Source organism: Trachemys scripta, chromosome 13 (genome assembly GCF_013100865.1).
Source record: "Trachemys scripta elegans isolate TJP31775 chromosome 13, CAS_Tse_1.0, whole genome shotgun sequence".
NCBI lineage: Eukaryota > Metazoa > Chordata > Testudines > Emydidae > Trachemys > Trachemys scripta.
The window spans coordinates 20218848-20244001 of record NC_048310.1 but is presented as its reverse complement, the minus strand read 5'-3'; the positions used below and the strand labels follow the sequence as shown (position 1 = coordinate 20244001).

The 25154-nt window shown below is 38.4% G+C and overlaps 1 protein-coding gene and 1 long non-coding RNA gene across 11 annotated transcripts in view; one reads left to right on the top strand and one right to left on the bottom strand.

Moving 5' to 3' along the window:
• Positions 1 to 5581: 5581 nt before the first annotated feature.
• Positions 5582 to 7482, bottom strand: LOC117886410. The gene is made up of 2 exons (XR_004647960.1): positions 7358 to 7482; positions 5582 to 5678 (listed from the first exon to the last, which is right to left on the bottom strand). It is a non-coding gene; the product is annotated as an uncharacterized LOC117886410 (long non-coding RNA).
• The window catches only part of KCTD15 (potassium channel tetramerization domain containing 15), a 57095-nt gene continuing 38065 nt past the window's right edge, over positions 6125 to 25154 (top strand). The window contains exons 1-4 of one of the 10 annotated variants that reach the window (XM_034788167.1): positions 6131 to 6244; positions 6725 to 6857; positions 8844 to 9027; positions 13426 to 13601. In XM_034788167.1, the coding sequence (XP_034644058.1) occupies positions 9007 to 9027; positions 13426 to 13601 (197 nt within the window). In that variant the 5' untranslated portion in view covers positions 6131 to 6244; positions 6725 to 6857; positions 8844 to 9006. Of the gene's footprint in view, positions 6858 to 6914; positions 7428 to 7475; positions 7845 to 8476; positions 9028 to 9609; positions 9749 to 13425; positions 13602 to 25154 lie in introns of those variants that run through there. The other 9 variants (XM_034788162.1, XM_034788170.1, XM_034788163.1 and 6 more) reach the window with 9 other exon arrangements.

Here is a 25154-nt window from a genome sequence, read left to right as displayed (position 1 = left end):
TCCCATCTCAGAAACGGCTAGTACAGCCTCCTACCAGCTAAGGCAGAGGATTCTCTATTAATAAGGCTGCTGCCGACAGATAAGGATCTTCTGGATTCAAGTCTCTCACCCGTATGTTTGCACAGCTGGATGGTGAAAATGGCAAAATGGCATCTGAACAGTGAGTGTCTCCGGACCTGTTCCAAAAAATCCAAGCCAGGAAAAATGGCAGTCTCCATGCAATATGACCTCACAAGTATTGCAAGCGTAAGGTCATACTGTAAGAAGGCCTCCATTTTGATCTACAAAATGGTGGCCTTCACAGTGTCCTAGAACACACCATATGTGCAAAGTCTCGGTGTGTGGAGGCTGCCAGTTTGTAGATGAAAATGGCAGCTTCCTGGCACAGCATTTATGGAGCAGGTCCAGGACACATTTGGGGGTAGACAGCATTGTCTTGCAGGCCGAATCTGACTTGTTGGACTGCTACCCCAAAAGAGGTCACAACAGTTTGAGAACTACTGCATTAATCGATCCATTATTTGCCCAAAGACGAGAGCACTAAGATGCATCTTGGGTTCCATTCCAGATATGCCTATGCCCAAAGATTCTGAAAATGGATCATGATTTGAATCAAAATAGAGCCTGTAGCCTTTTTCACCAGTTCTTTGTATCCTATCATTCAGGAATCATTTTTCTGAGTATAACTTATTGCAGACCTTCGCTGGAATAAGCAACACATACAACCTCTCTTACATGTGTATTTAATAGGGAGCTGTCTGCTACCCTGGATTTTACACATCATTCAGTTAATTCAGTGATCCAAATGCAAAATCAAGCACTCAGGAACACCATGTGGCTTTGTGACACTTCCTGGAGGACTTTGTGTCTATAATAAACCAGAGAATGGTTTACAATCATCAATAGAAGTGGTTTTTCATCTGTGACATATATAATATGGATATTATTTATTTAATAAGTAACAAAAGACTAATTAAATGCAATTTACCCATGTAAGTTAAAAATACTCTTAATATTAATTGTTTCAATAAAAGTGTCAGAGAACATAACAGAATGGCAAAGTACAAAATCTGAGAAATATTGTATGCCGAAATGGTGCAGTACATATCGATCAACAAAATTGTATTTTGGGTACTTTTTTTGGCTTGTAACAGTCAGGACCAGAAGATGAGAAGTGGGCAAACATTTAATCCAGATTGTATTTCCAGCCTAAGTTTAGTTTGCCTAAAATGTTTGGACCCTGCAGTCTCTACTGAAGATTTCTTCATATATAATGCTGGTGTTGTGAAGTTTGTTTACAGCTGTAAACTGGAAGTTGTATGCTGGGTAATTAAAAAAAATCGAACTGTATTTAGACATTTTAATAAAGTAATGGCTTGTAAATTCATTCAGCAGATAGACAGTTTTACTAAAGAGAACTGCAGAATACCCAAGGAAGAGATTTTCTCTTTTGCAGGTTTTCTAATTTGTGTGGCCACAGTTGAAGCTCCCAGGACAACCCTCCTCAGCCAGCCAATGTCAAACTATAGTATGTAATGTCAGTTAACTGGCAAACACCATGTTGGACTCCTTATTACAGAATGACCAGCACTGCAGTTTGCTTTAAACCCAGTTCCTGTCACTGTTTAACCTGCTTGAACTGATGCCCTTAATTCTTTCTTTTCTCACATCAGACCAGCTGACAGAAACCAGAAGTACTGGGATGTCCAGGTATTTTAATCTTTTGAAAAAAGCAACAAAGAGTCCTGTGGCACCTTATAGACAGACATATTGGAGCATAAGCTTTTGTGGGTGAATACCCACTTCGTCAAATGCATGTTGCATCTGACAAAATGGGTATAAGGTGCCACAGGACTCTTTGTTGCTTTTTACAGATCCAGACTACTACGGCTACCCCTCTGATACTCATATTTTGAAGTATCTTACTAAAATAACTGCTTCTCCACATACGCAGCACATCTTCCATATAAAACTTTCTCTGAACTGGCATCCTCTTCACATCTTTTGGTTCCATCTCATTCTCACCAGTTGAAGCATTATTGCCGGTTACAAGTCCCCTGGCATCTATACTTTCTTCACCAGGAGATGTGTCTTGTTCCTTATTCATTGCTGTGTTTGGCCTTATTTACTCTGACAGAAGGCAAAATTCTACCCTCAGCCATACCAATGAAAACTCATCAAAGACACCAAGGTTTAATTGATTGAGGACACACTTGGGTCCAACAATTATTTTTGAAGCACTGGTTCACAAGGTACTTGCTCAGCTCTCTAACTTTCCCCTCAGGCAAAACTGCACCCACAATGTAATGGTTTCTTAGCCATGAGTAGGAAGAAATATAATTCTGTATGGAGACATTAGTTTTAAAGGGACAGACACCTAGCTCTCAATCCTTCACTGTTTCATTCTTGTTTTTTTTTTTTTAAATCATAAGTGATCTGTTTTACTTATTGTTATTACTTATTATTATTAAAAATATCCCAAAGTGTTCTAGCACTTTACAGAAACATGAAAAGGCAAGGTGCCTACCCCAGAAATGTATAATTTATGGATTTGATCCTACCTGGCGTGTTACCATTGACTTTAGTAAAGGCAGGATTGGAACCTAATTTCAGGCATAATACAACAGGGCAACAAGTACAGAGGTAAATTATGACACAGGACAAAGCATACAATAACAAGATCAGTCATGGACTGCAATAGGCACTTGTTGTGGTTCTTTGTACAATAATTAAGAAATAATAGTTAAGAGGTTACTGTTGTGACTACAGTATTCATGGAAACAGGATGTTCTTACTTTTTATTTCATTCACACTTTCTTTTATGTGAGTAGTAATTTTCAGATATGATTATTTTAAAAGACTTCAGTAAATTATACTGAAAGGAGATTTAGGACACCTGGAAATCTGAACTTGTGCATGTGTTGGCCCCCTATCTTATTTTAAGTTTTTATTGTAAAATATGCATCATGCATTGTTTTAGGACAACATGAAAACAGTTTAAAGAAAATGGAAATGTAGTGATTTTATGGATTTCTATTTCAACTCTTAATAATACTTACCAATAAATCTTTGATTAGCATATTGAAAAAATTCAAACTCAAACTATGTAATAATAAGATAAAACAAGACAAATGTTATAAAATGGTTTTGTCCTTTTCAATACAAATTAAGCATCTGCAACAGGCTACAAAGAAATGTTGATAAGGAAAATGCAAAATAGTTTATTGCCTGTGCTATTTAATACGTAATAAAATACGTTTCACATTTAGCCAAGAACTTTTAAAACACTTAAGTAAGCTATCCTCTAACTTACGAATTTTAATTATAATATTCCATGCCTGAGCTCAGGAATTTTATATTATGAGTTTGGATTTCTTTTATAAAGGATGTGATAATATTGCTAAGAAAATAAGTTATGTTCACTTCTAAAATTGTTTCTTTTTTCTTGGTTGCTTCAAAGTATTTAATATTTTATTTTGTACAGTTTTTTAATAGTTGAGCTTTAAGTGAATCTCTGAAAAACAGTGGAAGATTTTATTTTCAGGGTCACAAGTACCATAGCCAGATTTCTCTCTTAAACAATGACACTTAGTATCTGTGTAGTTCTATGAATACTTTTGAAGTGTCATATTAAAACCAATCTCTTGGCCTTCAGGCAAAGAGAAGCAATTAGTCTTGGAGTTGTGAATAAATAAAAATCCTTTTATATACCCGTCCTTGACATGTACCTTGCAAATCTTAGAAACTTCATCTAGTGGGAAAAGAAATGTTAAAGCATGAACACCAACACTAATCATATTGCAATGTTGCTTCCTAAAACTGTTTAGTTTATATAAATCTTTCAAGTATTAATTCATATGTATATATTCATACATATTGAAACACAACAACAAAGTGGCATTCACACAATTGAGTGAGAAGAAAGAACTGAGTGAGTGCATGTAGTGCTACACAGAACACCTTTACTATCTACTACAGTAATATGGGTAAAAAAAAAACTTAAATCGAGAACAATGTCCCTTTCGAGATACCATGAAAACAATACTGTGTAATACATACATCTTTTTCATTCTCAACTACAATTGTGTCTTTGCTTTTATCTTAAAAAACAAACAAAACAAAAAAAACAACCCAGCCAGACATTTTATTACTATGCAGTACATTTAAATTATACCTTTTTGAGATGGGTTGGGACTGAGTAAGGAAGCAATTTCTACTTTCTGTTCAATAAAATATTGTAATTATTTCTGTTTCCTCTTTATTGAGCCTTGATATAGAAACATTATATTTCCAGTTATGTTTTGATTACTGCTCATGATTCTCATACTTATTTTATGTTTGTCAGTTAGACCATAACCTACAGATGAAACAAAAATTAAGCTGCTAAATCATATAAAATCTTCAGCCTGTGCCTCACTAAAAGAGTCTTATTTGACTTGTGCCGCAAAAGACTTAAAATCTCAGTGGGTTTTCTTTCTCTCCTGGAACTGCACTTGTTGAACTGTTAAAGGGAAAGTTAGGCTACAATCTTGTCCACTGCTATGGTGAGGCAGCTGTTTGAAGACACTGTTATGTTCAGGAGGTTAGTTTAAAATAAAATCCACCCTTTTGTGCTGGACTTTCATAGGCAATACAGAGACCTACTTCAAAGGCCAAAGGTGAAACTGTTGCCCCTGCTAAAAAAGGTACCTGGTAGGATGGTCAAGGCAAAACAAATTTGAGTCTGTGCTGGATGCAAATCTCTCAGCTGACCTAGTTCTCATTCTCCTTTTCATTTCAGAAGCTCAGCTAAAAATCCATAAATTAAGGAAATTAACTGATGGAGCCTCCGGCATCTTTGTAAGCTATTTAAATCTTTAAATTTACAACATCTTCTGCATATATCAAGTAATTGAACTAACTGCAGGGATGTAACTTTAATGAGAAAATTTCCCTCTTCTGCTGTAGTTTGTACTCTTAAAAAAAAACACTACCCTTAGGAAAAAAGTTTCTGTTTATTCCTGCCATGGAAGATAACTTTAAAAAAACCTCAATTTTAGGGGTTTCTGCCTTTCTCACTTTGTTCCTTGATGGTGCAATAATAAAAATAATAAAAAAGCCAACTAGTTCCCACGCCTTCCTCTCAGCCCATAAATGTCAGGAAAGTAAAGAGTGGCAAGCCCAATGCTTCAGATCCTCTGTCTGACAGAGGAGTTCTCTGGTGAGGACAAGCAATTCTGATTTCCCTTTAACCATGAAAATGGCCTGACCTTTGCAATAACAACAAAAAAAAATAAATAATTACATAACTTTTCTGCACTTACAGTTGTTTGCAGCTAGTAGGCGCTGAAGATCTAAAATTAACCTAATTCTAGTCCACAGAGGCTGACATTTATTTGTAATATACAAATACAAACACACACACAAATATATCCCATCCTTACACTCTTAAGGTCTGAAAAGTCATGATGCACTGAAAAAATTCAGGGAGGGTGGAGGTCAAGGAAAGGTACGTTCTGGAGATCAACATGGCAGAGTGATGAACTGCAAAAATAACAAGGGGGTCGAACTGCATGAAATCACATACATGAAACAAAGGACACACAGTTTTTTAAAAGTTTATTCAGAGATAAACACAATTTTAAGAGGAAGGGGCTGAGAAGGATGTTTCCATAGTGTTCATTAGCCAGATGGGTGATCTGCAAAATAAAAAAAGACCTGATCTGTATTAAATCATATAAATAAATTAAAGGAGACAGATTTTAAAAAAAAGTTTATTCCAGGACGAATATTAGAAATATATATATTTGGTGTAAGGATGACCCAGTAGGCAACTCTCATGAAATCCATATGCCACATTGGCCACCTGCGACTAATAATATTAATAATAAATACATTAAACCACACGCACGAATGTTAAAAGTTTATTCAAGGTAAACATCATTGTGTGTGGGGGGGGGGGTCGTATGGGTGTGGGGAGGGGGAGAATGCAGGTTTCCCTCGAGATCAATATCCCAGATTGAGTTAGCTGCAAAAAATAATAATAAATAAATGCAGGGAACCAAATCAATCTGCTTTTGTTAAAAGTTTATGGAGGATTTGGCTCTGCTGGTTGGCGGGAGGGGGCTGGGTGTGAGGTTCCAAAGGGGGAGGCACAGCGACGGGAAGCAGCAGCAGCGGCTGCTGTTGTGGCCAAGCCAGCGGAGCGCCTGTGGAGCTGCCTGTCTGCCTGGGAAATCTTCATGGCAGACATCTCCATCTAGCCGTGCGCTATAATTGAAATGGCGCTTTTGGCCAGGGGCGGCCTGCCAGGGCGCTTTCTGCAATAGCACAATGCATGTCGATAGACGTCATTTGGTTTTAATGGCCTACAGGAAATTTGGCGTTTACAATGCGAGACATTAGCAAAGGGTGAAAAGGGAGCGAGGGGAGGGGAAGCGGAGGGGAGGGGGGAAGGGAATAATTGCAAACCCCTCTCCCCCAAAATACCCCCGATCTGCATTTTGATTGCTGTAGGTTTTTGTCTGTGTGTGTGGTTAACTTGATCTAGTTTATCAACAAGTGCAGAGTGGGTGCTACCCTAATTGTAACAGAGGAGTCAAGAGATGTGAGAAACGTGCCCTGTGTTACTTATTTGGGAGCTGAAAATTTATGCCTAGTTGAAAATGCCTGGGGAAATATTACATCAGACCAAATGACAATGATTAAAATCAGCTTTTCCCCCCTTCCTCCTTCTTCTTTTCAGTAAGTCTATTGAAGGACGTGACAGTGGCCTGATATTCCACAACATTAAACCGTTATCCCCCCAGCCAAGGAAGGAGAGGAGCTGGCAACCCAAACCGTTAGCAAAAGGATTCTGCAGCCAAGGAGAGAGGGGGGTTAGTTTTGGGAGGGGGGTGGGAAGCAGGAGAAGGGGGGTTGGGGTTTGCCATCTGATTTTGTATTATTATTATTATTAATTTTATCTGTAAAGGTATTTTTTTAATCTGGAGATCTCCAGCAAAAGGAGGGAAAAATATCCAATTTTCATCGCAAAATTAGCTAGGGCGAGAGCAAAGGGCTGAGCTAATTGTAGCCTAATCCTCTGCCCTGGAGGCGTTTGCAAAGCCCTGAGCAAGAATTCGCCTTTTTTCCTCCTCTTCTCCCTTCCCTCTGTTATTTAGAGACGGGATTATTGCCTTTCTTCTCATAACAGCCTCGGCAGTTTCATTTTAAGGGTTTTTTTTCCCCTCTCCCCACACACACACACACACACACAAAATAAACAGAAGAAGCATTAAAAAAGAGAGAGGGAGAGAGAGAAGAAGCAGCTTTAAAAATAATAATAATCACAGCAGGATCTAAGGAACAAAGATAGTAATAAAAGCAAAAAACAAACCCATCAACACACAAACCCAACAGAGCCCAAAGCAAAAGGGGGGTTTGCAGATCTCTCTTCTGTGTTCAAGGTAAGGAAAGCTGCTCTGACTGCCGCTCCTGTCTCTCTCCCTGCATGGACTGGGGAGTGCGCATTGCATTGCATGGCTTTTTTTTTTTTTTTTTTTTTGGAAAGTGCCTCTTCTTGAAACTAACTCAGATCTTGGCTCTGGAGAAGAGACAGAGGGTTTTTTTTAAAGCTACAGGATCCATTTTCAGCCACCCTCCTTTGATAGCGCTGGTGCTCTCTGTGTGTGTGTGTGTGCATGCATGTGTGTATGGTTTGTTTCCTTTTTCTAAAGCATGGCCAGGGTTGCTGGCGCCCCGATGCTCGGGGTTCCTAGGCTGCTGCTGCCGCCCTAGCCCCAGCACTGAAGAAGGCAAAGGATCCGGGGGCAAAGCTGCAGCGCGGAGGAGGCAGAGCTAATTGGGTCCCGGGCTTTTGAATGGTACACACGGAGCACTGGCAACAAATGCACTTTCCAAACGGGCAGCTGCAATAGGCAGCAGCCGCTGCCACCGCGTTGTAGGGCTGGGAGGGGGGATCTGGGGTTTGGGGGGTTGTTTTTCCTTGCACTGTTTGTGAAGGGAGGGGGGATGTTTGTTTGTGGGGGGTGCGGGGTGTTGTTGATGGTTTGTGGTTTGGTTCCCCCTTTTGCTTTCAGGGGAGATCCTCTTGGTTCTGGTGGGGACTTTGTGGGTCCGTCCTTTGGGGTTGTCTCTAGGGTGTCTAAACACAAAGGGGGAAGGCAGATGACAAAGCTTAATATGGAAAACACGGGCGGTCTGTGAATGAAACTCTGGCGCCAGTCAGAGTGGAAGGTTTGATTTGGTGTAGACTTCAAACCACTCTAGGCTATAGTTTGCATTTCTGTTCCTACATGTAATGTGGCACACTTCTGCAAAATTAATACATTCGTCTGGCCAATGTTCACCACCATTGGCTGCACATAAAATATATAGGATCGGAGGTGCAGATTTCCCCCCTTGCATTCATCTAAGGCATCTCTTTTCTTGTTATGCGAGAATAAGTAAGGGACGCCATGTTGTGCCTTTTTTTTTTTTTTTTTTTTTTTTTTTGAATTTTACCTTTGGGCATTGCTGTATATATTTCTAACAAAAAAGCCAGAAGTTTAGTGGCCGGTGTGCATGGCTTACTGGTGATTTCCCTGACCATCAGCAGGGAAAGGCATTTGGGTGACGTGAAACTTACACTAAATAGATTGGAGAGTGCTAGGAATGGGGGGAGGAGAGTGGGGAAAAGAATTTTTTTAAACGAGAGCTCAACAAGCTAACTGCTCCCAAAAAGTTTCTGACTTAATCCACTTGCTAGCAAATGTCCAGGGTTTTCTGAAGCAGTGTTAAGGTGTGTGCAAATGTTTTATGGACTTTATTTTGTAACCCATTGGCCAAGGTTTTAAAATAACCTGATCACTTCTTTGTCTTAGGTTGATTTCACAAAATAAACAATCGGCTCAAAGTCGCCTAAGAGGCAGATTCTGGATATTATCATGTTTACGTGTTTATAGAGACAAAGGTAATGCCAAGTCTCTTTAATTTTGACCCTCTGGCTGGGCTGAATCCTACCTCCCTGGAAATACAGACAGTGCCATGAAGCCACGAGAGTGCAAGGTTAAGTTCTTTAGCTGGTTATTCTCCAAAGTGCTTGAAATGGGGTGTCGGGGGGCTGAAACGGTGGTTTTACTTTTAGTGCTATAATAGATCTGCTGTTAAAGAAAGAAAGGTCTCTGGGGGGGAAAAAGCTTCAACGAGAATCCAATAAAGGAACCAGTCAGAGAACAGATGTTGGTGCTGATCTCATTAAAGACGAGTCAGTGGTCCTGCAGCAGACTGGACTTTGTGCCTTTGATGCACACACAGCTAGCTGGCTGCATATGGGTTGAAAGATGCCCCCTTTCAACATCTTATAGAGAGAGCTGTTTCATGGCAAGTCCTTAAACCTGCAGTTTTCATTTCATGTCTTAAATGTGCATGAAGGAATTAAACTGCACGAGTGAATAACAGCATTAGTTTCAATTAATTTTTATCCTGGCAACAATAAACTTTAGAAACAAAGCACTTTTACATCCTTAATTAGTCTTGGTTCCCATCTGTAGTCTTTTAAGTGTCTGTTCCTTGATTTAACTTTGTCCCTCCTTCAGAGCTGCTTTCTTTTTAATTCTTTCTCCTTTTTTTCTTGTTATCCCTTCCAGACTGTTTCTTGTTTCTCTTCTGCAACCTTTCACCTCCCTTGTCCCTATCTCTCTGCCTTGCTCTGTGCAGTTTATTTCTACTGTATTTTCCCAACATCAACAGCAGTATTGGTTACCATGGCCTCAAGCTATGTGCAGAGGTGGGGAAGCTTCATTCGCCCAAAAGTTCTTACACTTTTGAAGTCTTTCTGTTAGTAGGATCTGAAATGTATCATCTAGAGTGTGTATTAAATGAACAGTATTCCTGTAGGCTTCAGAGGAAAAAAGGCAACACCCTGGAAAATTCTGCAGTCTTTCAGCATTCTCGGCCCTAGGGTGATAGCCCTGGGCATGGAGCTGAATGGAGCTCTTACAGCTGCCTTCTGTTTACCTTTTATGGTTAAAATAACAGCTTAGCAAAGAAGCAACTTCATGGAGAAACGATTCAGTGAAATCATCTCAAGCTGTAGCAGCATAGCTAGTTTAATCACCCCTAGAGAGCTGAACAACTGTGAGCACAATGGGACACAAAATCATTTTGTGTGTAAATGAGCATGGCATTGTGATTATTTCACTTTGCATGGGCAAATAGTTTTTACAAGCAGTACTTATGCAGTTAGCTTAGAAAGGCAGAAAAAGATAAGCTGGCTCTGAAAAATCTTGGTGTGTAATGTTTGGAAAACTAAATATTCAGATAATTTGGGAATCAGGCTCTATTGATTTTGCCGTTAGCAGGTTCCTGTGTTACTTATTAGAGCAGGGTTATTGCTTGTGCCACTAGTAGTGATGTTATACCCTGTTGTAGGCAACTAAAGAACATGGATTATTTTACATGGTTTAAAAATGAAATTTGTTAATGTTTCTTCAATATTTACCCTTAAGATTTTAATTTTCACATCAGTATTAGAAAACACAGAATTCCACAGGATAAATACTTTTAAGATCCAGCTCTGTGGATAAAATAAATATATTACTTGATATGGTGAATTTTAGCAGTAGTTTATATTGAGAAATACATGTAAGAAGAGAGTTAATAAAAACTAGGATTAAGGAATCAGGAATATTTATTTTTAGGATTAATGGAAGTGCTTTTTACACGGTTTAGGTAGTGTTTAAGACCTATGCTCTTTGTAGATTAACTAATATAAAAATCATTGGCTATCGCAACTTTATTAAACATTTGGGTTATTATAATATTAATCTTCTCTAACTAAACAAACCTGTATTTCAGTTCTCCTTCTGATTCCCTCCCCCAAAATAAAAGCCTGAAACCCCTCAATAAGAATGAAAATCCATACAAAATTGTGAACTATTTTAGTTTTCCAGTGATTTTCTATAATTAAGTGTTTTTTCAATGCATTCTGTAGCTGAGTGATGCCAAAAGCAGAGGATTGTTCAAAAAGTCCCTCCAGTGAATAGTATAAATTAAATATCTCTACTGTATGGGCATGGCCTCACAGAGAGTCTCAGACAGTTTGCAGATCAAGGCATTTGCTGATGTACTAACATTAAACAAAATCGTAAGACAGTAGCAGTGTTTAAATATGCACAAATAGATTCAGATCACTTGATCTTTAGCTTTCTGTGCATATTTTAAAATTGGAGTCTGTATTTCAAGACAAACAGTTAAATGTAAGACTTATTTAAAGAGAACTACAAGTTCTTTGATTTCATTTAGAAATTGTAGGGGTCCAGATGAGCCCTAATTAGGCATATTTTTTGTAAAACTCCATGAGGTGTATTTCCAAGGCAGGTCTGTATCCTGCAAGGTCTGTACCTTTATCATTAGTGATAATAGTTAGGGTTAGAACAAAGCCAGAGTTGACATTCAGCTTGTAGCTACTGACCCTTACATTTAAGTGAAGGAGTACAGAATGAACATGAGCTTGCAGTGCTCTTTGGTAGGAACACATCCTTGTCTGTGTTGGTAGACAGATATAGCATCCACAACTAGAGAACAGACTGCTAAAGTACTACATTGTTTTAAAAAATTAGTAGTTTTATTTGTGATATGACATATTTCCTAAAGATTGCCCACAACAGGACCTTGTGGGAAAGAAGAAAGCAACAACTTTAGTCATTAAAGGATTCAGTCATTTTCCTTGAAGGTGGTGCTACAGTAAAAATGTTAATGCCAATTTCACATCGACTGACACAGAAGTTCTAGGACAGTGTTGCTATTTTGTTCGCATTCAGTGCAGATGTCCTTTCTGCATTTGAAGAGAAAAGGATGTGGATTCATAATGGGGTGATGTATTTCTGTACTGGAGTAGTTTAAAATTGTTATGAACTAAACTAGATGAATAGACTAGTCGTTTGGTTTTCTTTTAAAGGTGTCGAGATACATTATATTTTCAGTCCCTTTCCATATATTTTGGTATCCATGTTTTTAAGGAATCTTGTCAATTATATGTTCACTGAATGGTTTGGGCAAGCATATTGTGCAAAATATTTATTGTTAAAAGAAAGGAGAGACCAGTTTTAGGAGTCTTAGAAATGTCACCAAACTAACCTGGAAGAATTTGACATTCACTTTGTAATACTGCATATAAAGCGTCTATCAGATGTTAGGAAGAGTCTAGACGTTTGGTAGCATGACTGCAAAACAAAATACCAGGAAAATTAGATTCTATTCAGAAATGTTTTTAACTATAATATTTTGCATATGTTGTTCTACACATATGTGACAGAAAGGATGGGGAATTTTATAAAACTTCCAAAAGCTTGAACAATTTTTCCATCTGTCATATATGTTTTCATTATTATTTTATTTGATTTTATTCAGTTGTGTAAGACACATTGGTGTCTGATAGAACTTCCGAAAGCTTGAGCAGTTTTTCCATTTGTCATGTATGTTACCTATAATTTTTTATTTAACTTAAATCAGTTGTGTAAGACACATGTTGGTATCTGGGAGAGAATCAGTTATCATCCTTTTCTTATAGTACCTGAAGAGTTTTTGGATATATGTATATTTTTGCCCTAGCAGTCCCTTCCACATCAAACAGGGTTTTTGAAAGTCTTTTAAATATTTGTTTTAGGTTAACAGAAGCAGAAATTCAGTGCATGAATTTGTAAATCAGCTAAAAATATTTAGACTCAATTCCATTTAATTTCAGATATTTTAAAGTAATAAATACACACATGTTCATATGTATATTTCTGATTTCTAATGCTAGATCATATGGCATTTGTGAAAGCTTTGTGTCATGAAAACTGTGGTCGTTTTATATATATTTCTGCCGTCGTTGCGTCCAGCTATTAATTTCCTTCAGTTTGAAAGATTATTAGTCCCTCATTATATCATCTATTAAGATATAATCAATAGTTATCAATTTATTTTGTAATTATTAAAAATAAAATCTATTATTTTTCATAGTTTGATGTGAAATTTACTACATGTATAAACTAAATGCCTTAGGTTCTGAGGAAATCACTAATTTAGAGGTGTCTCGTTACTGAGACAAACTTGCAAAAACCCCTGAATCCCAATTCACAAATTGGTTATTCGTTTGTCAGGGGATATTTCACATCTAACACATAAGCCCGCGACCTTTAATTAGAATTTTGCAGTTTGTTTTATGCCCCTTGAGGCTGACACCTTGAAATTTTTTTTCTTGATTTCTTATTGCTAATAAGCATCTTTCTCTTCCCCTCTGGTACTTTGAAGAAAATGATGCAAATACACTTAATTACAGTGGTGGCAATAATTTGTTAGCTGAATATGTGATCAGGCAGATGCAAAAATGATCTGATTAGATCTGTGATCACACTAGAAATAAAGGTAACACACAGTTACATTTAAGAGAAACTGTTCTTTTTTGTCTTCCGTTTCCAGGAGGGAAGAAGCATGTCCCGTCTGTCTCTAACACGGTCCCCAGTTTCTCCCCTGGCTGCTCAAGGAATTCCTCTCCCAGCTCAACTCACCAAATCCAATGCTCCTGTGCACATTGATGTAGGAGGACACATGTACACCAGCAGCTTGGCTACCTTGACAAAGTATCCAGATTCCAGGTAAGACCCCAGTGTTTCCAGGCTGTGTGCCTATTTCATTTCATTGCTTGGAAATATACATTTACCTGTGTGGAATGTGAAACATGATTTATCATATATTCAAAACTTATAAATAATTCAATCTCCAGTTTATACATTAACTTCACTAGAGTTCTATAGGAAAAAGAGACTGCGAAATGTATGTATTATTTAGACAGTCTATTCATTTTCTTTCTCAACATCTTCCGCACCATACTGCTATGTTTGAAGCACCTGTTGATGTGACTGTCCTATAATATTCACCACTCTATGAATCAATTTCTTTATTTTAAAACAAACTTTTGTTAAAAAATAAACAACAGCTCGTCTTTTACATGGGTGCTCATGGATACATTTGTCAGCCAGCAGAAGCCCTATAATAGCTGCAGTTGTATTGGTTGGTAGAGTTCTTAGATGATCTGTACTCACTTATTCAACAGCAGTGACACTAGACATTCATTTTCAGCAGAATGTCCAGCATACAATGTATTTATTTGCAACTGCACATCAGGTCAAAGTTGTGTATAATTATTGCATGTTACTGATACATATATGGTGTGGATTATTTAATCTGCCCAGTATTTTAAGGCAGGAGAAACTGCAGAGAGATGCATACATAAACCCTCTGTGGTGTTCATTTGGGGCCTTTTTCTGTGAGGTGTGGACCGCCATGGAAGGAGATGCACGTGGGAGGCGTTTGGCTCTTTTCAGGATTGGGCCCTAGGCTGGCAGCTGAAGAATGTCAATGATTTAAGGGTTAAAAGCATATGTCAGAGTATCTCATAAGAGTTACTTGATAGCTTTAGATTTGTAATTAAATCCACCAAAATTAGTATTCTGAAATTGAAGAATAACATAGTTTGTTTATAAGAATGTGTTTATTCTGTCTAAGGGTCAAATGCCTCACATCTGAACAACATAAAGTATGAGATGTACAGTACAAGGTGTTTGGTCACACAGGCTAAAGAAAGCAGTTTTGATCCAAAATGCAAACCAGGAATCAGGTCAGCAGTTTAGTTGTCAGAGGTTCTGCTGTCAACATGACCTGTATTTCTTCAAAGGGACAGCCTTTTCAGTATAAAGGAGCTGTATAAAGCTACATTTTTGTTCAAGTATTTTCCCCTCAGAAGAACTAGGGATTTTTGCACTGATTTGACAGTTTCCCAAGCAGTAAATGACATTTATGGAGACACCTTGAAATGCCTCTGATGTCATAAAACATATGGCTGTGATTTCAGTCCAAGGCTAGGTAGTGCATTGAAATGGTCCACGGAAAAGGAACATTAATTGAAATGCCAATATTTTAAAATTAGGCAAAAAAAACATGATTTTTCAGGAGACCATCTATTTCAAGACTTCATCTAGTATTTAATTACAAGGAAGAAATCTATCCAGTGGGGAAAGATTTATAACAAAATAACAGACGGATGTTTCACAGTATAAAGAAAATACAGAGAATATGCAGCAGTTGCAGTGAAATAGCACATCTGTTTCCACATAAAAAAAATCACTGCTGACATTTTAAAAAATATGCCCCATATCAGAGTTATTTAATAGAAACTTCAACTGTGTAACTTGCAAAATATAAATATGTTTAAAATAAATGCACAGATTTTATTTAGAGGTTTTGGCTTATAATACAGATTTGTTACTTCTGTTTGTTGAACCAACAGAAGTGTATTCCTCTTGGTTTTTAAGCTGCAAGTACAAAACAGTTATTGGTCAGACACTAGTGTATTGTGTGATATTTTGTTATGTATTGTCTTGCATTTGCATGTGCTTTGTTATCTCTTAAGGCTTGAACTTGCAACCCGTTCTCGCTCAAGTAATCCTTGCCCATGGTTTCGGTGAATCTACTCATATGAGTAAAGGTTTGCAGGATTGGCCCTTCGATCCTAAAGTTTGAATGACATCATTCAGTCAGAAAACCAAACAGAGGGGATATGTAGTAGAGCGGTATCAGAGCACACATTTTGTATTTAAAGAGAGACAGATTCTGGTTATTTTGTTTCATTTTGCCAGTTGGGTTCCTTCAGTGTTCGAGTTGACATAAATGGTTATCCCATTCTTTACTCAGGAGGGCCTGCTTTCATTCCCATTTAATTCAATGGCAAAACTCCCAATGATTCAATGTTCTGGTTCTTGAGATAAAGTCACAAAAACTTTTGTTTTCATTGCTCTCTGGAATATCTTCCATGAGATTATAAATTGCCTTCGCAATTATTATGGATGCGAGAGGGATTCTGGGTCTTGAGCTGGTGTAGGAGAAAAGGATATGTGTTGCTGAGTGAGACAGCTGGTAATAGTGAAAAGCACTATTAGCCCACACTGCAAAGATGACATTAATGACTGGAAGTTAGCTAATGTAATGCCAATATTTAAAAAGGGCTCTAGAGGTGATCCCGGCAATTACAGACTGGTAAGGCTAACGTCGGTACCAGGCAAATTAGTCGAAACAATAGTTAAGAATAAAATTGTCAGACACATAGAAAAACATAAACTGTTGAGCAATAGTCAACATGGTTTCTGTAAAGGGAAATCGTGTCTTACTAATCTATTAGAGTTCTTTGAAGGGGTCAACAAACATGTGGACAAGGGGGATCCAGTGGACATAGTGTACTTAGATTTCCAGAAAGCCTTTGACAAGGTCCCTCACCAAAGGCTCTTAAGTAAAGTAAGTTGTCATGGGATAAAAGGGAAGATCCTTTCATGGATTGAGAACTGGTTAAAAGACCGGGAACAAAGGGTAGGAATTAATGGTAAATTCTCAGAATGGAGAGGGGTAACTAGTGGTGTTCCCCAAGGGTCAGTCCTCGGACCAATCCTATTCAACTTATTTATAAATGATCTGGAGAAAGGGGTAAACAGTGAGGTGGCAAAGTTTGCAGATGATACTAAACTGCTCAAGATAGTTAAGACCAAAGCTGACTGTGATGAACTTCAAAAAGATCTCACAAAACTAAGTGATTGGGTAACAAAATGGCAAATGAAATTTAATGTGGATAAATGTAAAGTAATGCACATTGGAAAAAATAACCCCAACTATACATACAATATGATGGGGGCTAATTTAGCTACAACAAGTCAGGAAAAAGATCTTGGAGTCATCGTGGATAGTTCTCTGAAGATGTCCGCGCAGTCTGCAGAGGCGGTCAAAAAAGCAAACAGGATGTTAGGGATCATTAAAAAGGGGATAGAGAATAAGACTGAGAATATATTATTGTCCTTATATAAATCGATGGTACACCCACATCTCGAATACTGCGTACAGACGTCGTCTCCTCATCTAAAAAAAGATATACTGGCACTAGAAAAGGTTCAGAAAAGGGCAACTAAAATGATTAGGGGTTTGGAACAGGTCCCATATGAGGAGAGATTAAAGAGGCTAGGACTCTTCATCTTGGAAAAGAGGAGACTAAGGGGGGATGATAGAGGTATATAAAATCATGAGTGATGTGGAGGAAGTGGATAAGGAAAAGTTATTTACTTATTCCCATAATACAAGAACTAGGGGTCACCAAATGAAATTAATAGGCAGCAGGTTTAAAACAAATACAAGGAAGTTCTTCTTCACGCAGCGCGCACAGTCAACTTGTGGAACTCCTTACTTGAGGAGGTTGTGAAGGCTGGGACTATAACAGCGTTTAAAAGAGAACTGGATAAATTCATGGTGGTTAAGTCCATTCATGGCTATCAGGATGGGTAAGGAATGGTGTCCCTAGCCTCTGTTTGTCAGAGGATGGAGATGGATGGCAGGAGGGAGATCACTTGATCATTGCCTGTTGGTCCACTCCCTCTTGGGCACCTGGCATTGGCCACTGTCGGTAGACAGGATACTGGGCTAGATGGACCTTTGGTCTGACCCGGTACAGTCATTCTTATGTTCTTATGCGTGGCCACAGATGGAGGCACAGCTATATTCACACATGCAGAGCTTTTTGGTTTATTTATACAAGGTATTAAATGCTTTTCAGTTTGGCTATCAACATTTCATAAGAGCTTCAAGTATTGTAGATTAATCAAATTTTATAGGCCCTGGTTCAACAAAGCACTTAAATATGTGCTTAAGTACTTTGCCGAATAGGGGTGGATATCTTATGTTTTGCTGAATCTTTGATACAGTTGCAGAAAATAAAGTTTCAGCACCATAAAAATTAAAGTGTAGGGGATAATTTTCCTGTGTATTTGCATTACATGCTTTATTTGCTCTTGTATGCTCTGAAATCGTAAATATACTTTTAGCTTATCATTTACATTATAAACACACACACACACACCTCAGGCTAATGGAAAATGGAAAAATCATTCTGTCATATTTATTCCTCAGTTGTACTTATAATAGGCCTGATTCTGCAAGGTCCTGAACATTTTCAATTTGCATCGACTTCGCTGGCAGTTGAGCATTCTCAACACCTTGCAAGATCAGGCCTAACAAGAACAACTATCGGCATGGTAAGTTCCTGCCTATACCTGCTTTTCAGTCACCCTTCTGGTATGAGATAAATTACACCTGACAGCAGACAGTATGATACATTTCTCATTGTAATTTGGTAGAATTGACTGTGCTCAGCCCACTCATGGCTTTGCTGTGTTCTGCCATTCATAAGTTATGTGTTTCAGCTGTAATTCATGAAAATAAAGAGCCTGGTTCTGCAACCATGACTCATGTGAGTAGTCAATGATTTGAACTAGTGAATGATTTGAAGTCAGTGGGCCAAATTCTGCACTCAGTTATCCCAGCGTAATTTCAGAGTGACTCTGTTAAAGTCTTTGTTGCTTATATCAGTGCAACTAAGAGGAGTATTTGCTCCAATGAGTGAATTTTCATGAGTAAAGAATGCAAGATCAGGCCCGAAAGGTGTTAGTCACATCAGTTGCTGTAAACTTTCATAGGCTACATGATGCACTCCCTGCAAGGGAACTTATTTAGCTATGTTATAGAAACAAACTCCTCTACAATGAGGTTTAACGCACATGTGCCATGACCTGTTCATCTGTCCCAGGTATGTGATTTGAAGAAGAAAAAGAAGCAGCAGCATTTAATAGTGTGACAAATGGGAAACTAATTAATTGACCGCTGTAAATGATTCATTCTAAATCTGCATTTCTCATGGTACAATATATTTTTTCCAACCAACCGAAACAATATATAAACAAATATGTTGGCCTTTCAAAGGATAAAGGCAAAGATACTATTCACCTATCGTATTTCTCTCAAAGACATTTCCAGCATTCCAAAAAAATAAGGAACAGATATGACAGTTATGTGTAAAATTATCTCTGTGTTTCCATTATTAACCTGTTTTAATGGAGAGTTACAATTTAGGGGCATGATCCTGTATTTCTTGTCCCCCCAAAAACTTAATTGAAATTATTAAGAGTTTTGGATGTGCAAGGAGATTCAGTATACAGATCCAGCCAAGATAGAATGTGAGTGTCTCACATTAATTTTATTCCATTCATTTATGTTTAATAAAGTCTTAACACTGGTAGTTTTAAGTTACAGGCATGCAAAAGAAAGACACTCTTATGCACTCCCACAGTCCATGTCGCATATTTAAATAAAACAGTCAAAGAAAACATACAAGTTACTAATATTTGCCAGCCAGCTCCTCTAGAAATTTCATTCATGTTTTCACCCAGACTACCTCTAATGCAGCCCTCTCACACATTGACACTTGAACACAGATTTCCATGACAGACTGCGAAAGCTGTGAAGGCTCTAGTATGTACATAAAGTGAACTGAAAATTATGCATATTTATTTATCTAATAGGATGGGATAGCTCCTAAAAAAGAAAAGGCCCTTATTGTACAACTATTATTATACATAATGTTCAATCACATGCACACTGTGCACAGAAGAAAGCTGCCAAAGCCCTGACTTTAATGAGAGCAGGATTAGATCCCAAGTCCATGTTTACTAGAATTAGTCAAAATCTCAAAGTTTTACTGTTTTTTTCAGTGGAAATTTGAATTTCAATTTTTTTTTTAAAAGGACACGTTTTTCCAGAAATGTTTTGTCCTATGGTCTGACTAAATCTAATATTTACCTGGTAGGATGGGAGTGCACTCTTTATTAGTTTATTCTTCTGTACCAGCTAAATACATTTCCCAGAAACATCCTTAGATAATTAATATTTGTTGTATATCCTTCCATTAAATATGTTTTGTTCTTTTATTTGAATACGTTAAAAAAACTCCTAGGTTTCAGTAATATTCGTCTTGTGGCACAAATGAAGAAACATCTGGAAATTTTAATTTAAAGCTGAGTTACTGCAAATTTGCATGCCAGTGTAAGTGGGAACAGTGGTAGCCCTCTCTTCTTACTTAAAGCCCTTTGTGCTTCTTTCCCCTATAGCCACATAAGCTAAGAAGGGAGTGCTAGCTTCAGTTTTGAATGTCTTGGTTTTTCACTGGCTTTGTCCCAATCAGTGTCATCTAGATGTGGTGTGGGATATATTCTTTTACAGATTTTTCACATTTGAGACTATCTCACATTTCTCTATATACACAAACAATTTAGTGTCATTGTTATGATTTATTTGCTAATCTCATGTCACGTTTGGACATTATTGCCGTGTTAACTGAAAATGGAAATTATATGCAATTAGCAAACACTGAAGCATACTGGACACATGCTAGTGGGCTGAAATGCATCCCTTCCCACACAAGCTCAAGACTTTAGTCAGGGAACTAAATGGGGTGGGGATGGAATTCCCATGAACAGTCTGTGAGGCTAATACTCAAACCTATAGGCTAGAATAACATCTGCTACCCCTTTGTGCCCTCTGAGCAGTATTTCTGGGCCATTGGAACATCATGGTTATAGATACCATGTTCCTTTCCTGGCTATTCCACACTCCCTCCATACCAGTCTACTTGTAGGTCAGTGTACCCACACGGTATGCATGTGGTATTTTGTTCCTCCTTGGAGCTCACACCTCTCCCCCAGGCAGACCCATTAAGAGGTTTAAATAGAGTAAAGAACTTTAGGCAGACCGTCCAAACCACTGTGAATTTCACCTTTAGTGAGTTTTCCCATTTTAGTCAGTGATAAAGCTCTCCTTGACCTCAGTGGAGCTCTAAGAATTGGGCTTTTACTCTGTACGGATACATATCATAGTATATTATCCAACATGCAAACATTTTACGAGTTTGATCCGTATGCCTACAAAACTCCAAAATGGGCATTTTGTTTTTGCATGGACTGCAGGACAAGGTTATTTATTTTTAATACATATTATGAACTTAAAACTTACGAACTTTAAAGCTCAAACCCAAAGGATATTTTTAGGTGAATTTCCACTTTGCAGTTACTTTCCTCTCTTACATCAGTTTTCCTCAGCTGATTAATTTCCAGCAGAATCCAGTTAAACGCTGATAAAGAGGTAGGAACCACACTTTTACAAACATTCAGCAGAGCAGGAGGCAAGAATATGGAATAAAGATTGCACACTTACAAATTAGGTTACATTTTTGGGTGGCAGAGAAATTCAGGATTTACTCTGAAAGGCAAGTTTCCACTGAGTTGCCAACTTCCCCTTATTACGAGAAAACATAGGGAGTTCTGCTCGTTCAGGCAAGCTTGTGACGAGAGCAGTTAAAAGTGTACAAAGTTTTTGTTCACAGTTTGATGTCCGTGCACCTAGTTTTCTGTTGGATTAACATTAGAATTTTCACTGTTATGGAAGGAACATGCTATTTCATTCACACACATTTAGGACTAAATCCTTTGACTCTGACTTTGTTATTACTTGGGCGAAAGTCCCATTGGCTTCCAGGGGAATTCTGTCAGGTACAGTTATGCAGGACAAAGGCCAATTTAGGGTCATATGGTGCTTGCCCCCACAAAAAGTCTGCATAAAACCATAGAAAAGGAGGGTTGCACTTAACAGTGAATAAGAGTTGGTGAGAGGGGAAAGGAATTCTCACTCCCAACCTGGTGGCTTGAGGCAATGTGGCTGCATCCTGGCAGTTGCCCTGTTGCTGCTGCTACAGTCATGGGAAGAATGAGGGGAAGGGTGCCTGATTCCAGAAGCTAGGACATCTGAGTTCTGTTGCTGTGTTTCTGACGCAAGTAACTTAACCTAATCCAGTCATTTAGCTTCTCTATGCCTCTGTTTCCCCATATGTAAAATACTGTTTTCCAGGAGTGTTGTGCGGTTTAATTTACTCATGTCAATGCTTTGTGATACTCATATGAAAGGAGCTGTATATGTGCAGAATATTATTCAATATGATCATACACAGTCAGGGCGCCACACACCCTTACAATTTAGGGGCAGATGCTGAGGTGTAATGGATTTAGTAAGCATTTCCTTGCCATTCCTCCAAACGTGCCTCTAATGCTGCTACATGGCTAGTGCGGAGCTCTGCAGAGCACAAGAAGTGCAGAAATGCACTGTGTGATCTCTCCATGGTGATGAGGACATGATTTGGCCTCTGTGAAAAGAAAACAGTGACACTGACACAATTACAGCTTGGAACAGTTGTTTTACACTCCCTCTCACTTTCTTGCAATAAGGGGCAAAATCCTCAAGCCAGCGCCTAGCCTGAGTAGTTGGGCGGGGCACTGGGACAATGCGGAAGGGAAGGAATCTTCTTCCCTTATCCCAGGAAGCTACTCTGCTGAGGCTATAGTGGTCCCCCGGTCTTAATGCCGTGCTTCTGTGAGATGGGGAGAATAAGAGCATCTGTGTAAGAGTGGATTCTTCAGACCTGGATCTGCCCTGCCCTGATGGCATGCAGGGAGCCCATGCGGAGCTGTGTAATATGCAAAACGTGTTTCCCCCCTGCATGGCCCCTCCTTACACAGCAGAACCTGCTGTGAGGGGACTTTTGCCAGCCTCCGAGATGAAAATTTACCCCATGGGAGTGCAACTCATATCAACTGGATCCCAGCGCTGGAGCTCTGTTCATGAGTGAATTACAGGCATAATGTTTACTCAGAGCATTTAATGGAATTTGCAAGGAAAAAGTTACTTATCTGGTCTCTGCTAATCATGTTCCCCCAAATTAATATTTATCCAAGCCTAGGTTATTTGGAGATCATTGGCATAAATGGGTGTCATGTTATTTGAGGGTGGGGTGGAAAAAAAGCTAATAACTGAGGAATCGATAGCAGTGATCAAGCTTATCTGATTTCTGAACATAAAATTGTATCTATATTGCGATTCATGGGCTGCTCTAAAAATAGAATTTGAGAAGCTTAAACATTCATGTAAGTTTATTTGCCAGTTCAACTTGAACGGTATATTGGGAAGGACAATCTAGGTGGTTTTCTGATTATGCAGAGCTCCTTTAGTCATAAGAAGCATTCCTAGACAGATCTGCCTGACATGACCAGTGGTCACTCAGTAAAGAGCTCTATCTCACACAACCTTTGGGAGCAGTTATGGGGTAATCCTTTTGCAGGGATCAGCACTGAGCAGTATCTCCAGCATATTAGGTGCAGATCTCAGCTAGCCTTGTCTTCTTTGTCCAACTACTCTATTTTTATTTTCCCTGAACAGACAACTTGATTGTGGTTAAGTGCAATGCAATTGCCTCTCTCTGTCCATCTCTTTTCTAATTCCCTTGCAATGCTGCCTGTGTAAAAAATGTGTCATTACCGGCAGGCTCTTGGTTCCAGACAACGGAAGTAAAGGGATCCAACTCATGGTACCATCCTGACTTGTTACCGATTCTGATGTTGTAAAATACCTGTTAGTTGGACCAGTTCTTTGTCCTTCAGGGAATTATACTGATTTTCCTCATTCCTTCTCCGGCTCCCTCTACTCAGGATGCCCGTCTTACCCTTTCACAGTGGCTCCCGCTGCACAGAATAAAGATGCAGTAGTTTACATAGCACTGCAAGTGGAGCATGAATAGCATCAGCATGAGCAGAATAGTTTGAGAAAATTCTCCCACGGGATGCCATAGAAGCAACTGTTTCTAGCTTTCATGTGCAGGTAGAGGTTGTTTTCATGTTGATGAACAGTGTAAAGTATTCTGTCTGTGATCACTGTTACACAGTTACAATGGCTTTATACTCAAAACAAAGGGGATTCTCCTTTATTGATTTTTCTCTTTTAATGCTGTGCATCCAGCACACTCAACATCCCATGTGGAGGAGTTATGTAACAATGAAGCTACAGTGGCATTCCATTGGAAATCATATCCTGAGGTCATAGTCAACTACTGTAAAATTGTAGTACAGTGGTGCTACTTCTTGATATTTGGACTTTAAATGTATTTCACTGCCATGTGTCCACACAAGTCAAGTTTTGATTTATACAGACCCTATTATGGCATGCAGACAAAGTCTACTTAGAGTAATATTTCATTAACTCCTTAGAATGTTTGTAAAATACACTCTCTGGACTATGAAGATGAGGGGTATGTTTTGTAAGGAGCATAATATGAAATGAATTTGTCTCTAGGCCTCGCTTAATTATTTTAATGATCCCACTGGTGATTACTATAGGTGTCTTTCTGTGTATATATATTGTGACCTACATGAATGTGTTCATTTATGAAAGCTAAGATTTAAAAAGCTATTGGGCCGTATTCATTCATGGAGTAACTCTATTGAAGTAAATGGAGGTAAGCCAGGAATGAATTTGGTCCATTGGGCCAAATCTTGGTCCCACTGAAGTCAATGGGAGTTTTGCCATTGTCTCTGGACTGTCATAGGACTCTCTGTTGCTTTTTTCAATGGGACCAGGATTTGTCCCATTTATTTAAAAAATTTTCCTGCAAAATATATTGGGCCAATTTCATCCTTATTGTAACTTGTTGACTCAGTGGAGTTACACCAGGGGGGGTCATGTCCCATTATTCTCTGTAGAAGAAAATAAACAGAACTTGGAAATTAGATTAAGGTGCTGCTTTTGGCTACAGCGGTTGTCATAACGAAAGTTTTAGGTGTGTGGCTAAAAGGAATTGTGTCCTGAAGGTTACATAAACTTTACCCCTGTATAACTCAATTGACTTTAGTGGAGTTACTCCAAATTTACTCCAGTATAAGTGAAATCAGAATCAGGCCCAGTGTATTCATGGGTTAATAAAACCTTTAAAAGGAAAATGCATATTTCAGTTGAATAAATATGTAGGCATGCCAGACACAAGATTTAAATAATGAAAAGTTTGAGAGTATAGATCTATTGAGCACTTAGTCACAACATTCTGTATAGAGTAGGCTTTAGCTAACACAGCTAAAGCAACATTAACCCCTACGTTACTGATTTGGGCAGATATCCCTACCATATGAATTTAATAATAAATTGATAACAATAGCTATCCCTTATACATACACGCTAGCATTTTACATTGTCAAAGGACTTTACTAACATTAAGTAATTACTCCTGACGCCCCTTATCTGATATCTCAGGAGGTAACTATTATTGAACTACATTCATCCCTAGTACAGCTCCATTGACATCAATAGTTACATAAGGAATGAATATGGCCCACTATCTCCGTTTTGCAGATGGGGACACAGTAGAGCAGGAATTAGATCTCAAGACTTACTGTCTTCCAACACCTGCTCAA